The sequence below is a fragment of the Dendronephthya gigantea genome, unplaced genomic scaffold, assembly GCF_004324835.1.
Source record: "Dendronephthya gigantea isolate DGI-Jeju-01 unplaced genomic scaffold, DenGig_1.0 000013F, whole genome shotgun sequence".
NCBI lineage: Eukaryota > Metazoa > Cnidaria > Anthozoa > Malacalcyonacea > Nephtheidae > Dendronephthya > Dendronephthya gigantea.
Window position 1 is genome coordinate 1,395,104 of NW_021163023.1, and position 13,880 is coordinate 1,408,983.

Consider the following 13,880-nt stretch of genomic DNA (forward strand, 5'->3'; position numbering starts at 1 on the left):
CGTATTCTGTGTTAGCGAGAAATTGTTTCGGATTACGAACTTTTAACAAACAGCTTTTTAAAGTACCATATCTTTTGCCTCGTGCTCCATGCAGATTTTCACCCCCCCCCCTGCCTTCTCTACGCTACTGTAGATAATAGTTTTTTCTATGAAAACAGCTCTTTTTCTATGAATCGCATTTATTTTTAAATCAAGACTGAACTATTTAGATTCTACCTGAACTAACAACATGTTGTGTAAAAAGGTCTTTATAACAAGGATATTCAGTTCAATGTAAAAAATCTATGTAATGCTCAACGCGAGCTAATTTGGATTTATAGATAAGAACTACAGCACATTCTGCTAAACTATTATCACGCTAATAATATATATAAAAGTATTACTTGACAACCGTGCAAAAAAAAATGCGACTGGTTCTGTCGCCCTTATGTCGAATTTTTGTCGCTCAAAAGTTCCCCTTCAAGGACAAACTTGGGTTGTCCCCCTCTACTATATTATTGTGATAATTACTTTAAAATTAGCTATGTTCTGTCGCCCTTGTGTCGCTCCAAGTTTTCCCTTCAAGAACAAACTTGGACTAGGAAGGATTCGTCATTTCAAACAAACGTCGTGGTTGGTTGTCTAATTGCTCGCTGTGTTCGTTGTGGTGTTGATAAATAAGGAATCCCCCAATGCTTCGTGAGCGTGAGGTCTATCATCAATCTTGTAACTAATCAGCCACGACACAAACCTACGAGCATCGCGGTCACCAAGTTTCTCCAAATTGACAGGATTATTCTCTAAAATATTTTTCATTCGATCTAATGCAGATCCAAAGGGATGTTCACCTTTGGTTAACACGTAAAAAGCAATCATACCCGCGACATGGACATCTGATTTCCTTTTAAAACGACTTTTTTCTTTTTTAACTATTGCTTCAATTACTTCCGGTGGCATCCATCCACGAGTACCTTTTGCATCTGTTTCAACTGTCGTTTCATCTTCATTAACAACGCGGCTTATTCCAAAGTCTGCCAATTTCATGCGGCCTTCGATATCAACCAGGACGTTTGATGGTTTTAGATCTCTGTGCAATATTCCTTTACCATGAAGAAATTCAAGTCCGGATAGAATTTCCCTAATCATTCGTGGACCTTGCTCTTGTAGATATTCAATACTGCTTGCATGAACAAGTTCCCTCAAGGTTTCTTCGCAAAGATCAACAATAAGATACATGAAGGTATCGTCACGGTGAAAATGTCGATATTTCACTATGAATGGAGAGTTTGTTTGAATGAGATTCATGATTTCCTTTTCGTTTTCAACTGTTTCATCCTCAGTTTGCACCAAAATTCTCTTAACAGCAACTTCACTTCCATCCTTCATGAGACCAACATAGACGCAAGAAAAACCACCATCACCAATTTTGAATTGATTCTTTGCGACAAAAGCCTGCATTGGTGTTTCAACCTATGGGGAGAAAATTATAATTAAAAAACAATAGGTTTTCTGTGGGGAGAAAAAAAAAACTAGAAAAAGCATTCGAGTGTTTGAATAAACGAAGGCAATAAATCTGTAACAGTTTTCACACATCACACGAGCCTGGTTAAACCGAGACGAATCCAAATGCGTGTTATCGAGCTACCGCGTCGTGGATCGTAAACTTCCTATATTAACCTTAGTTACTGCCTAAACTCACTGAAACAACATTTTATAAATTTAAAAAAATTTACCTCTTCTAATTTGTTGCAATCCATTGTTCTCAACATCTGAATCTTCTCACGATGATTTACGGACCTTTTGAGGATAGTTGCTATTTCATCATGACCGAGGTGAATACTCCATTCAAGAAGACTCATTTGTCTTCCTTCAACAAGAAATGTTCCAGCTCTCCACACAGCGATGTCCTTTTCCAACAGAAAATTGACCAAAGCAACTGAATTTTTCTCAACAGCCATTTTCAGGATGTCAATGCCAATAGTATGAACGCTGTGTTTACTTTTAAGAGTTACGTCAGCGCCATGTTCAACAAGATATTTTACTATTTCTAGCCTACCTTCAGTAACAGCACTGTGCAGCACTATCGATCCGTCAGTATCTTTTCCACGTACATCAGCTCCATTTTCAACAAGATATTTTGCCATTTCTAGCGTACCTTCAGTAACAGCATAGCGCAGCACTGTCCATCCGTTAGTATCTTTTCCATTTACATCAGCTCCATTTTGAACAAGATATTTTACCATTTCTAGCGTACCTTCAGTAACAGCATAGCGCAGCACTGTCCATCCGTCAGTATCTTTTCCATTTACATCAGCTCCATTTTGAACAAGATATTTTACCATTTCTAGCGTACCTTCAGTAACAGCATGGCGCAGCACTGTCCATCCGTTAGTATCTTTTCCATTTACATCAGCTCCATTTTGAACAAGATATTTTACCATTTCTAGCGTACCTTCAGTAACAGCGTGGCGCAGCACTGTCCATCCGTCAGTATCTTTTCCATTTACATCAGCGCCGTTTTCAACAAGATATTTTAATATTTCTATCCTACCTTCAGTAGTAGCATAGCGCAGCACTGTCCGTCCGTCAGTATCTTTTCCATTTACATCAGCTCCATTTTGAACAAGACATTTTACTATTTCTAGCGTACCTTCAGTAACAGCATAGCGCAGCACTGTCCATCCGTCAGTATCTTTTTCTTTTACATCAGCTCCATTTTGAACAAGATATTTTACTATTTCTAGCGTACTTTCAGTAACGGCATGGCGCAGCACTGTCCGTCCGTCAGTATCTTTTCCATTTACATCAGCTCCATTTTGAACAAGACATTTTACTATTTCTAGCGTACCTTCAGTAACAGCATAGCGCAGCACTGTCCATCCGTCAGTATCTTTTTCTTTTACATCAGCTCCATTTTGAACAAGATATTTTACTATTTCTAGCGTGCCTTCAGTAACGGCATGGCGCAGCACTGTCCATCCGTCAGTAACTTTTCTATTTACATCAGCTCCATTTTGAACAAGATATTTTACTATTTCTAGCGTACCTTCAGTAACAGCATAGCGCAGCACTGTCCATCCGTCAGTATCTTTTTCTTTTACATCAGCTCCATTTTGAACAAGATATTTTACTATTTCTAGCGTACCTTCAGTAACAGCATAGCGCAGCACTGTCCATCCGTCAGTATCTTTTTCATTTACATCAGCTCCATTTTCAACAAGATATTTTACCATTTCTAGCGTGCCTTCAGTAACAGCATAGCGCAGGACTGTCGATCCGCCAGTGTCTTTTCCATTTACATCAGCTCCATTTTGAACAAGATATTTTACCTTTTCTAGCGTACCTCCAGCAACAGCACTGTGCAGCACTGTGGATCCGTCAGTATCTTTTCCATTTACGTCAGCGCCCTTTTCAACAAGATATTTTACCATTTCTAACGTACCTTGAGAAGCTGCATTATGCAGTACTGTCCACCCGTCAGTATGCTTTCCATTTACATCAGCGCCATGTTCAACAAGATATTTCATAATTCCTAGTCTATCTTCATATAAAACAACATCATCCGGCGCTGTACTCCCGGCACTTTGCTTGGCATTTATATCAGAAACAGAGTGCAGCACTGTGTAACCTTCAGTATTCTCACCATTTACATCAGCGCCGTTTTCAACAAGATATTTTACCATTCTAAGCATGCCTACAATGACAGCAGGGTGCAGCACAGTCCAGCCATCGGTATCCTTACTATTTACATCAGCTCCGTTTTCAACAAGGTATTTTACTATTTTCAGGGTACTTTCAGTAACAGCAGTATGCAGCACTGTCCATCCGTCAGTCATCTTTCCATTTACATCAGCGCCGTTTTCAACAAGATATTTTACCATTTCCAGAGAACGTTTAGTAACAACAGAGTGCAGCACTGTCCACCCATTAGTCTTTTTGCCATTTACATCAGCGCCAAGTTCAACAAGATATTTTACCATTTCTAGTTTACCTTTAGTAACAGCAGAGTGCAGCACTGTGCATCCACGAGTATCCGTACAATTTACATTAGCGCCATTTTTAACAAGATATTTAACTATTTCTAGGCTTCTTCTAGTAACAGCTTTGTGCAGCACTGTCAACCCCTTAGTTTTCTGGCGATTTAAATCAGCGCCATGTTCAACAAGATATTTTACCATTTCTAGCCTAACTTCTGTAACGGCAGAGTGCAGCACAGTCCACCCGTTAGTTTTCCCACTATTTACATCAGCCCTGTTTTCAACGAGGTATTTTACCATTTCTAGCGAACCTTGGGTTACTGCAGCGTGCAGCACTGTCTCTCCGTTAGTATCTTTGCCATTGACATCAGCCCCCTTTTCAACAAGATATTTGACCATTTCTAGCGTACGTTTATTAACAGCAGAGTGCAGCACTGTCTCCCCGTTAATTTTCTTGCTGTTTACATCAGCGCCGTTTTCAACAAGATATTTTACAATTTCTAGCGTACGTTTAGTAACAGCATAGTGAAGCACTGTCCATCCGTCATTATCCTTGCCATTTCCATCAGCGCTTTTCTCAACAAGATATTTTACTATTTTCAGCATACCTTCACTAGCATAGTTAAGCACTGTCCTGGGATTGCTCTTACCATTTACATCAAGATATTTTACCTTTTCTAATGTAGCTTTTGTAACAGCACTGTGCAACACTGTCGATCCGTCAGTATCATTGCTATTTACATCAGCGCCGTGTTCAACAAGATATTTTACTATTTCTATCGTACCTTCAGTAGCAGCAGAGTGCAGTACTGTCCATCCGTCATTCCTCTTACCATTTACATCAGCGCCATTTTCAACAAGATATTTTACAATTTCTAATGTAGCTTTTGTAACAGCACTGTGCAACACTGTCCATCCGTCAGTATCATTGCTATTTACATCAGCGCCGTGTTCAACAAGATATTTTACCATTTCTAGTAAACCTTCAGTAACAGCATATTGCAGCACTGTCTCCCCGTAGGCATAAGTATTCTTTCCATTTACATCAGCGCCATGTTCAACTAGATATTTCACCATTTCTAGCCGACCGTTTTTAACAGCATTGTGCAGCACTGTCCACCCGTGAATATCCTTGCCATTTGTATCAGCGCCATGTTCAACAAGATATTTCAATATTTCCGGCCTAACTTTAATAACAGCGTAGTTCAGCGTTGTCCATCCTATTTTATCCTTGTCATTTACATCAGCACCACATTGTTCAAGAAAATATTTGACAATGTCTGTTTCACCAACATCAACAGCATGATGTAAAGCAGTTTTGCCCGACTCATCTTTACAACTTAAGTCAGCACCACAATATTTAACCAAAAACTTGATAATTGCTAATGACGGAGACTGCATTGGACTCTGAGAAGTTATTCCATCGTCTCGAATTAAGATGGCGTTTTTGACCATATTCGCAAACACCTGTATACTTCCACTTACTTCTTACCAATTCCTATTATAAACGTTGAGAATGTAGAAATGAGACAATTTTATTTCGTGGGGGCCTTGCGCCGTTGAGAATTTATTTTTTCTATTGTTTCTAAAGTGAAAAACAACCCCAGTGGGTATCGTTGGGATGTCGTGGTCTCAACGAAATTTTACTCAGAATTTAAGACCATTTCATTAAAAAAAATGCCATACACAGCAAAATTTGATCGAGTTTTCGTAAGCTGTCAGTTTTGAAATGAGAATGTTTCTAACAATCTGACACGAAATTTGGTGACAAATATTTATATAAAAAAGTTATAAGCAAGTTAAAAATTTGCAGTTAATAGAGTAATATGTTCTAGAAGGTCCTATTTCATCCTGCATATGGACCATCTCCGGTCTAGCTGTCATAGTTATCGCATGCACTAATTTTAGCCCGGGCAAGGTCAAGGCCTCAATAGAGCAAGGCAGTCTTTACCAGCCATGTTAATAGTTATAAAGTCCAAAATCTGACCGAACTCTGGCATCTTAGCATGTGAACAACGTATGCAAACTTGTGTTACGGCCAATCGAATCTCCCCTGACGGTCTTTCCCTTCACGTGGACTAGAACAATGGTCCCCTCTTTCTGCTAGGTTTTTCCTGCTCCCCATGCATGCATTGGTCATTCGTAAGACCTCAGCCGTTGCGTCCACAACGCCGGTCAAATATTTAAAGGTTTTTTATCGAAAGGCGACAATATATATCTGCGTTTCAAAAATAATTATAATAACCAAAAACTACAAAAATTAACCCCATCAACCTCCCCACAGCGAAGGACCGGCCGCAGTGGCATCCGCATGTAAGTATATACTGATACGTTATGTTCATTCATATGTTATCTCTAGAGAGTCTGTCGATACTCTTCTTGTAACTTGTAATGAATTGCAGTGATTAAACAATCGGGCAGGAAGTGCTGTCCTTCTGGACAACACCTCACCACGTGAAGTGCATTTGTACAGGTCATTTTGGTCGAAAATGCGACCTGATGACCTGACCTAGAGACTCGATGGGTCAGTCAGGCAATATTTGAGTCGAGCTGACTGACCAGAACAGGGGTCCGCCTGTTCCCCTGTTATCTAGAGGTTCACCTGTTCCTCTAGAAAAACCTATAATTTTTGCATGCTCTGTCGGGTTTTGAGTGCCCTTACTGTCTTAGTATTGTTAAGAGATGATTTATTTGATTGTTAATAACGAGTTTAAATTAAGCTGCGAAAATACACAGTGTTTTTGTCCAAAGACATCTAAAAACAAGCCGCTATATAAAGTGCTTACGTCAGCTTGTCTAACGCCATAACGACAAGTTGATACTAATTTAAATGTTCAATTACAATAAAATAATTGTTCTCAACATCACTCCCTCCCTAATGAGAGAATGGGTTCTATTATGTTAACCGTCACTATCCATTTAATTATACTGTTCATAGAGAATAGTCTTTCAACCAAGCGGGTGGTCTTCTGTTGCGGGAACTAGTATTCTGGCAGTCGACCACTCCCGGGGTCTGTTGCTCAGTCTTAACTATGACAGGTTGTTCCAGGCTTGGTGCGTTTGAAATACTTCCTTGGTTGTGAGCACGTCCTCTGTGTGTCGAACCACCAATTGTACATCCTCATCGTCACTATCGTACTCGATACTGGCTCGTGGAGGCTCTTTAGGATCACCATGCGAGCTGTCACGTTTTCTCTTTTCAGGCTCCGACTTCTTTTCAGGTGAACTGGATACCAAATCGCGTCGACGAACTGTGCAAGGCTTCAGCCTGTTGAAATGTACCACGACACGTTTTCGTCCCCGTCCGTCACGCTGGACGCGATAGACTGCATCAGACAACGCTTTCACAACGGTATATAGGGACCACCCCATGGTCGCCTTAGCTTTTTCGACATATTACTCTGCATAGCTGGATCAAATAACCAAACTTTGTCACCAACCTTATAAGGACTCCCGGATGCTTTACTGTCATAGTAGTCTTTGTATCTTCTTGTTGTTTGCTGCATTTTACTTCTTGCCAGTTCATGGGCCTTGTGAAACTTCTCTTTGCTTTGAATAATGTACGATGTCGTATCCTGTGAGCCACCATCTTTAGCCTCCATGCCTTCCACCAATAAATCCACCGGAATTCTCGCTTCTCTTCCGAACATCAAACGATACGGCGTTATTCCTGTTGATGCGTGCACAGCGGTTCCGTAAGCCAAGAGGACATGTGGAATCCAGGCATCCCAATCATTCTGGTTCCTGTCAACAATCTTAGATAACATGTCTTTCAGAGTACGGTTACATCGTTCCACAAGCCCATCACTCTGTGGGTGGTAAGGTGTCGTATGTGTCTTGTTCACGCCCAGGATCTGTACCATACTTTCAATCAACTTGCTCTCAAATTCCTTACCTTGGTCCAAGTGGAGGTGTTGCATTACGCCGTATCTCGAAATCCACTCTTCGACCAGTTTCTGAGCAACGGTTTCAGCATTGTGACTAGCAATGGCATAAGCTTCTGGCCATCTGGTGAAGTAGTCACTTACAACCAGGATAAAACGGTTACCACGTGCTGTTTTTGGAAGTGGACCGACCACATCCATCGCCACTCGTTCCATCAGATACCCATTTGGCATCGTACCCAACTTCGCTCGAGGCATCTTGGCTGGTGCATTCCGCTCACTGCAAACTTGGCAGCTGCGGCAATAGTCCTCTACATCTTGTCTCCTGCCCTTCCAATACAGTCGTGCCACGACCCTCTCGGCCGTCTTCAGTGCACCCAAGTGCCCACAAGTTGGGGTATCGTAAAGCATTATCATCACCTCATTGACCAATTTACGTGGAACAACCAGTTGCAGGTGTCTAGACTTGCCATCCTCTGATTTATACGTACGGAAAAGTAGCCCATCTTTAATTGTCAACCTGTTGAATTGGCTCCAAAGACTACCTACCACTGCACTTTCCCCGGCAATCACCCTTCTTTCTGGTCGAGCTCCAGTCTCGACCCACTTGATAGCTTGACCGATAGCTGCATCTTCCTGTTGGTATAACGCAAATTCCGACTTCGTCCATCTGCCTAACCAAGTGCCGTTAGTAACATTCTCCACATAAAAAGCTTCATCATCAGATTTTTCGGGTAGAGTAGATCTTGACAATGCATCTGCGTTCTGATGACATAGTCCAGGTCTGTGTTCGATAGAGAAGTTGAACTTAGCCAACCGTTTAAGCCACCGTGCCACCTGTCCTTTAGGATTTTTGAAGCTGTACAACCACTTAAGCGCACTGTGATCGGTGCGGACATGGAACTGTCTTCCCAGGAGGTAGACTTTAAAATACTCCAGGCCCCACACTAGAGCATATAGCTCCTAGGATTGGCCGACCTCCACGCGCTAATACTTGTTTTCTCTAGTGCGAATTATCTGGAAAGTATCATTATGCATAATTGTCACTGCTGCTCCAGTGTCTACTAGGATGCATATCTCCACATTGTTTATGGTGCATTGTACAAATGTTGCATTCTCTGTTTCATTACTCGTAACGTGGCTTGGGTTTTCTTTTTCGATTTGCTGCGGCTCGGGCGGTAAACTAACTTCCCAGTTTCCATCCGTGAAAACATCCTGCTTAGCTCGGAAACTGTTGTTAGACCTCACTGTGTGCAAAGTAGCCGTTGAACGCTCGCCAAACTCACTCTCCATCGACTCTACTCTACGGGTCAGGTTTTCAATACGATGAGCTAATTGGCTCTATTTTCACATTCCTGGCTCCACATTCAGATTCGAATGTAGAGCCAGAATGGGGATTTTTGCAATGAAACCGCGATAACTTCGGAGCGGTTTGAGCTATTGGAGAAAAATGAAATGCCATTCTTTATGAACATTTAATGAATGAAATAAAGCAACTTAGAGCTTTTTAGCTTATCGTATTTATGCTGGAGGCCGAGCAAAACATAAATGGTTTTCTTCGCCTCGCGATCGAATGCAGAGCCAGATTTAAAACTCTGCACGAAAATAATTATATCTCAAAAACCATTTCGTATGCAACAAAAATATTCAATGCCATTCTGCATCAACCTTAAATGTTCAAACTAAAAGTTTCTAGGACTTTGAAACTTGTAAGCCTCTCTGCGTAGAACGAACGAAACGATTGTTTTGACGCGGCGTCCAAATGCCGTTTGACGGCCGCAGATGCTGAAATAGAAAATTAAAATGCTATATTTTCGAAACCCGCGCATATATCGAAATATGCTTAAATGCCATTCTGCGTCAGCATTGGAAAAATCCAATTTATCAATCCGAAACTTTTTACCTTGTGTCGTATGGTCTGTAGACCGAGCAAAACATATGTGCCATCATGCGCCGCCATATGTTAATCTCAAACACCAAACTACATGTCGCGAACATATCGCCGTATTTCTCCAAAACGAAAAAGCGTGGCACAAAACGCTTCAGTGCCATTCTTCATAAATATAAAGCAACAATATCTATGAGTTTTGGCCTTCGAGGTCATTCCGTCTGATAGGAATTGCGAGCATAACAAGTCTTGCTGAAACCCCTAATCTTGTCGGAAACGCAAAAGAGTGGGCACATTTTTGAGGCGAAATCAAAATATCTCCTCAATGCAAGGTTGTTTGGCTAAAATATCTTACTCCATTCTTCGTAGCTTTTAACGTAGAGCGAAAAGAAGCAAACAATATTGAAGTAGGCACCCCCTGATTCACCAGTCAAAACGAATGCATTAATTTGTTATTATTTCTGGGGGTTTTCCCTGTGTGAGAACCATTAATTATATTAACCATGGTGTGATTGATCTCCTCTACAAACTTAATGTTGCTATTATCTTGCTTATAACTATAAGCTAAACCCTGCTTATAAACTACAGTTACATTTGTTGGTTTCCAAACGGAAAGTCTGTAAAACGTAACAGGATGTTTTTCTGTATTTTTTGTAAATGCGAAACAAACAAGTTTGTAATTTTCCGTTGCTAGCTAACTGTTTCCGCAAATGCTTAAGTTGGTTAACCATCCGTAAGTTGGTTAACAGCGCGTTTTAGCAAATAATGCGCAAATTGCGGTAAGCAGACTGTATCCGTTGCGATAAGTTATAAGCAAGATAATAGCAACATCAAGTTTGTAGAAGAGATCAATCACACCATGTTTTACCATGGTTAATATAATGGTTCTCACACAGGGGAAATCCCCAGAAATGATAACAAATTGATGCATTCGTTTTGACCGGTGAATCAGGGGGTGCCTACTTCAATATTGTTTGCTTCTTTTCGCTCTACGTTAAAAACTAAACTACAGAACCAAATGAATTTTAGTTAGATTGGTGCCTCTAATCCCAACGAAGAATGGAGTAAGAGATTTTAGCCAAACAACCTTGCATTGAGGAGATATTTTAAATTCGCCTCAAAAATATGCCCACTCTTTTGCGTTTCCGACAAGATTAGGGGTTTCAGCAAGACTTGTTATGCTCGCAATTCCTATCAGAAGGAATGACCTCGAAGGCTAAAACTCATAGATATTGTTGCTTTTATATTTATGAAGAATGGCATTGAAGCGTTTTGTGCCACGCTTTTTCGTTTTGGAGAAACACGGCGATATGTTCGCGACATGTAGTTTGGTGTTTGAAATTAACATATGGCGGCGCATGATGGCACATATGTTTTGCTCGGTCTACAGACCATACGACACAAGGTAAAAAGTTTCGGATTGATAAATTGGATTTTTCCAATGCTGACGCAGAATGGCATTTAAGCATATTTCGATATATGCGCGGGTTTCGAAAATATAGCATTTTAATTTTCTATTTCAGCATCTGCGGCCGTCAAACGGCATTTGGACGCCGCGTCAAAACAATCGTTTCGTTCGTTCTACGCAGAGAGGCTTACAAGTTTCAAAGTCCTAGAAACTTTTAGTTTGAACATTTAAGGCTGATGCAGAATGGCATTGAATATTTTTGTTGCATACGAAATGGTTTTTGAGATATAATCATTTTCGTGCAGAGTTTTAAATCTGGCTCTGCATTCGATCGCGAGGCGAAGAAAAATTACCATATGTTTTGCTCGGCCTCCAGCATAAATACGATAAGCTAAAAAGCTCTAAGTTGCTTTATTTCATTCATTAAATGTTCATAAAGAATGGCATTTCATTTTTCTCCAATAGCTCAAACCGCTACGAAGTTATCGCGGTTTCATTGCAAAAATTCCCCATTCTGGCTCTACATTTGAATCTGAATGTGGAGCCAGGAATGTGAAAATAGAGCCAATTAGCTCATCGTGTTTTCTTGTGTGTCCTCACTCATTTTGTCATCCCACCGCTGCCACCAAATGTTAAGAGATGATTTATTTGATTGTTAATAACGAGTTTAAATTAAGCTGCGAAAATACACAGTGTTTTTGTCCAAAGACATCTAAAAACAAGCCGCTATATAAAGTGCTTACGTCAGCTTGTCTAACGCCATATTATAAACGACAAGTTGATACCAATTTAAATGTTCAATTACAATAAAATAACTGTTCTCAACATCATAACTAATGGTGGTCCCTAGATCATCAGGTCTCAACTCACTGAACAACATGCACAGAGCTGGCTCACACCCTCTGCAACTTAGAGGTCCTCCTGTCCCTCTAGGAAAAACTTAGGTTAATTAGAGCCTGTAGTCCTTTTTTCGAGCGCTTTCTGCCCAAATTATATGCCACAAAAATGTCTCATTGTGTTGTTCCTTTGCTAAGTTGCCAGACGTTCAAAATCCTTATAAAGAATCTCAACATATAAACTACATTAATTACATTTTTGAACAATTGAACTTCTATACTTTTTAAAGTACGATGTGCTTCTGAATTTCACGATCGAACAACATTTAGGTTCGCAAGGCATTTAAATGAGTATGAACTGTATTATTTATGTTTAGAAGCTTTATATTGAAGACTGGCACGTGCGCCGGAGTTAACGCCAGAACAGGCGTCTTGTTAACTTATGCTTCGTTCTTTAAAATATTAAACGATTGCGTATCCACGGATCCGCGTATCCACACAAAACTTATGGGTACATTTATCTCATGTCTTATTAACTTATGCTTCGTTCTTTATAATATTAAACGACTGCGTATCCACCTCAGTGGTATCCGCGTATCCACACAAAACTTATACCTACATTTTACGTCAAATATTTCTCGTGTCTTATTAAGGGGCCGGTTACACGGGGCCTAACTTATCCTTCCTATCTTACCTATTCACGCGCCTAGTTTAGAAAAACTTGGTATTTTAAAGACATCGCTGAAAAAATTGCGGGGTATTCTGCAATCGCTCTCAAACTTCAACATACAGCTATGTCTCTTTAATTTTAGAATTTTCAACTTGAGTGAAATATATATATTAATATCGTCCGATGTTTCGATGTCGGAAATGCAAACTTTAATGTGGTTAAAACAAATTTAATACATGGGAATACAAGTTTAGTGATTGTGAATACGAGCTTTAGTGATGGGAATACAAGCTTTAAAGTTGCGAATACAAACTTTAATGTTCAAAATACGAACATTGTCATTGATGTTGCAAAGCATGACTTTAATGTTGAAAATACAGATATGCGACACAGGAATGTTACACACAAACCTTGCACGAATATATGCTACTCGTCTCGATCATATGGTTTCTAGTCGCTTCTGAGTTTTGCCGTGCTGAAGCAAATCATTGTGATTATAATCTACTTACCCACTTTCAATGGTTTATGTTCTACATCATAATAAAGATTCTCGATACAGCATCGAAAACGAAACAAATATATCGGATAAAAATCTTTGTCATCAAAACCACTACCGTTTGTGGTATTTTACAATAGTCAATAAACAAGTAAGATCCAATTTCCGGTTTGCAGCTCGAGTTACAAATTTAACCTGGAGCCAGAGACCTGGAGCATCTATAACACCACAAAGCTTCTACGTACTTCAATTATATATTTTTTACTCTTCGTCAGCAAAAGAAGTGTAAATCAAAACAATCACCAAGTCTCTACTGCTTCTAGCTCTATCTTAACACCTTCCTTCCATACAGCATAAGTCATGTCGCAGGCGATACAGCGTCAATTAAATCTGGGACTATTTACAGTTAGTCCTTAGCGAAATCGTTCTTGCAACGAACAAATATAATCCTATAATTTTAAAGACGTTGTGACAAATGGCTTAGTTAGTTCTCCATTATCCAAACAGCTTTTTTAAAGTCATCTTGGTAATCTGGCTCATGTGAACAGCCCCTCAGTTATGAAATCTTTCTTTCAAATAGTGTACAATATATTGCAGAATGCAGACTTTAATATTGAGGTTCTACCTGAACCAACCACACGTTGTGTTAAGGATATTTTAAGAGTAACAAGACGCCGGCTTAGGCGTACACGGTACACTCGTGCTCTAGGGATTGTGTTCTAGGGATTTAATAGCATTACTT

At 40.0% G+C, this 13,880-nt stretch overlaps 1 protein-coding gene across 1 annotated transcript; it reads right to left on the minus strand.

Annotated features, from left to right (window-relative positions):
* Positions 1–269: 269 nt before the first annotated feature.
* LOC114519397 (serine/threonine-protein phosphatase 6 regulatory ankyrin repeat subunit A-like) lies at positions 270–13,258 on the minus strand. Its single transcript, XM_028539522.1, has 4 exons — positions 13,152–13,258; positions 2,844–5,454; positions 1,713–2,642; positions 270–1,449 (listed from the first exon to the last, which is right to left on the minus strand). Exons 2-4 carry the CDS (start codon positions 5,409–5,411, stop codon positions 622–624), a joined length of 4,326 nt encoding a protein of 1,441 aa, XP_028395323.1. The 5' UTR covers positions 5,412–5,454; positions 13,152–13,258; the 3' UTR covers positions 270–621.
* Between the last annotated feature and the right edge of the window lie 622 nt (positions 13,259–13,880).

Excerpts from the sequence above, each read along its gene's own strand:
- LOC114519397 (XM_028539522.1), bottom strand. The coding sequence starts at position 5,411 with ATGGTCAAAAACGCCATCTTAATTCGAGACGATGGAATAACTTCTCAG. Across the intron at positions 2,643-2,843 it reads ACGGATGGACAGTGCTGCGC|GCTGTTACTGAAGGTACGCT; the intron begins TATGCTGTTACT and ends GTGCTGCGCTAT. Across the intron at positions 1,450-1,712 it reads ATTGCAACAAATTAGAAGAG|GTTGAAACACCAATGCAGGC; the intron begins GTAAATTTTTTT and ends TTCTCCCCATAG.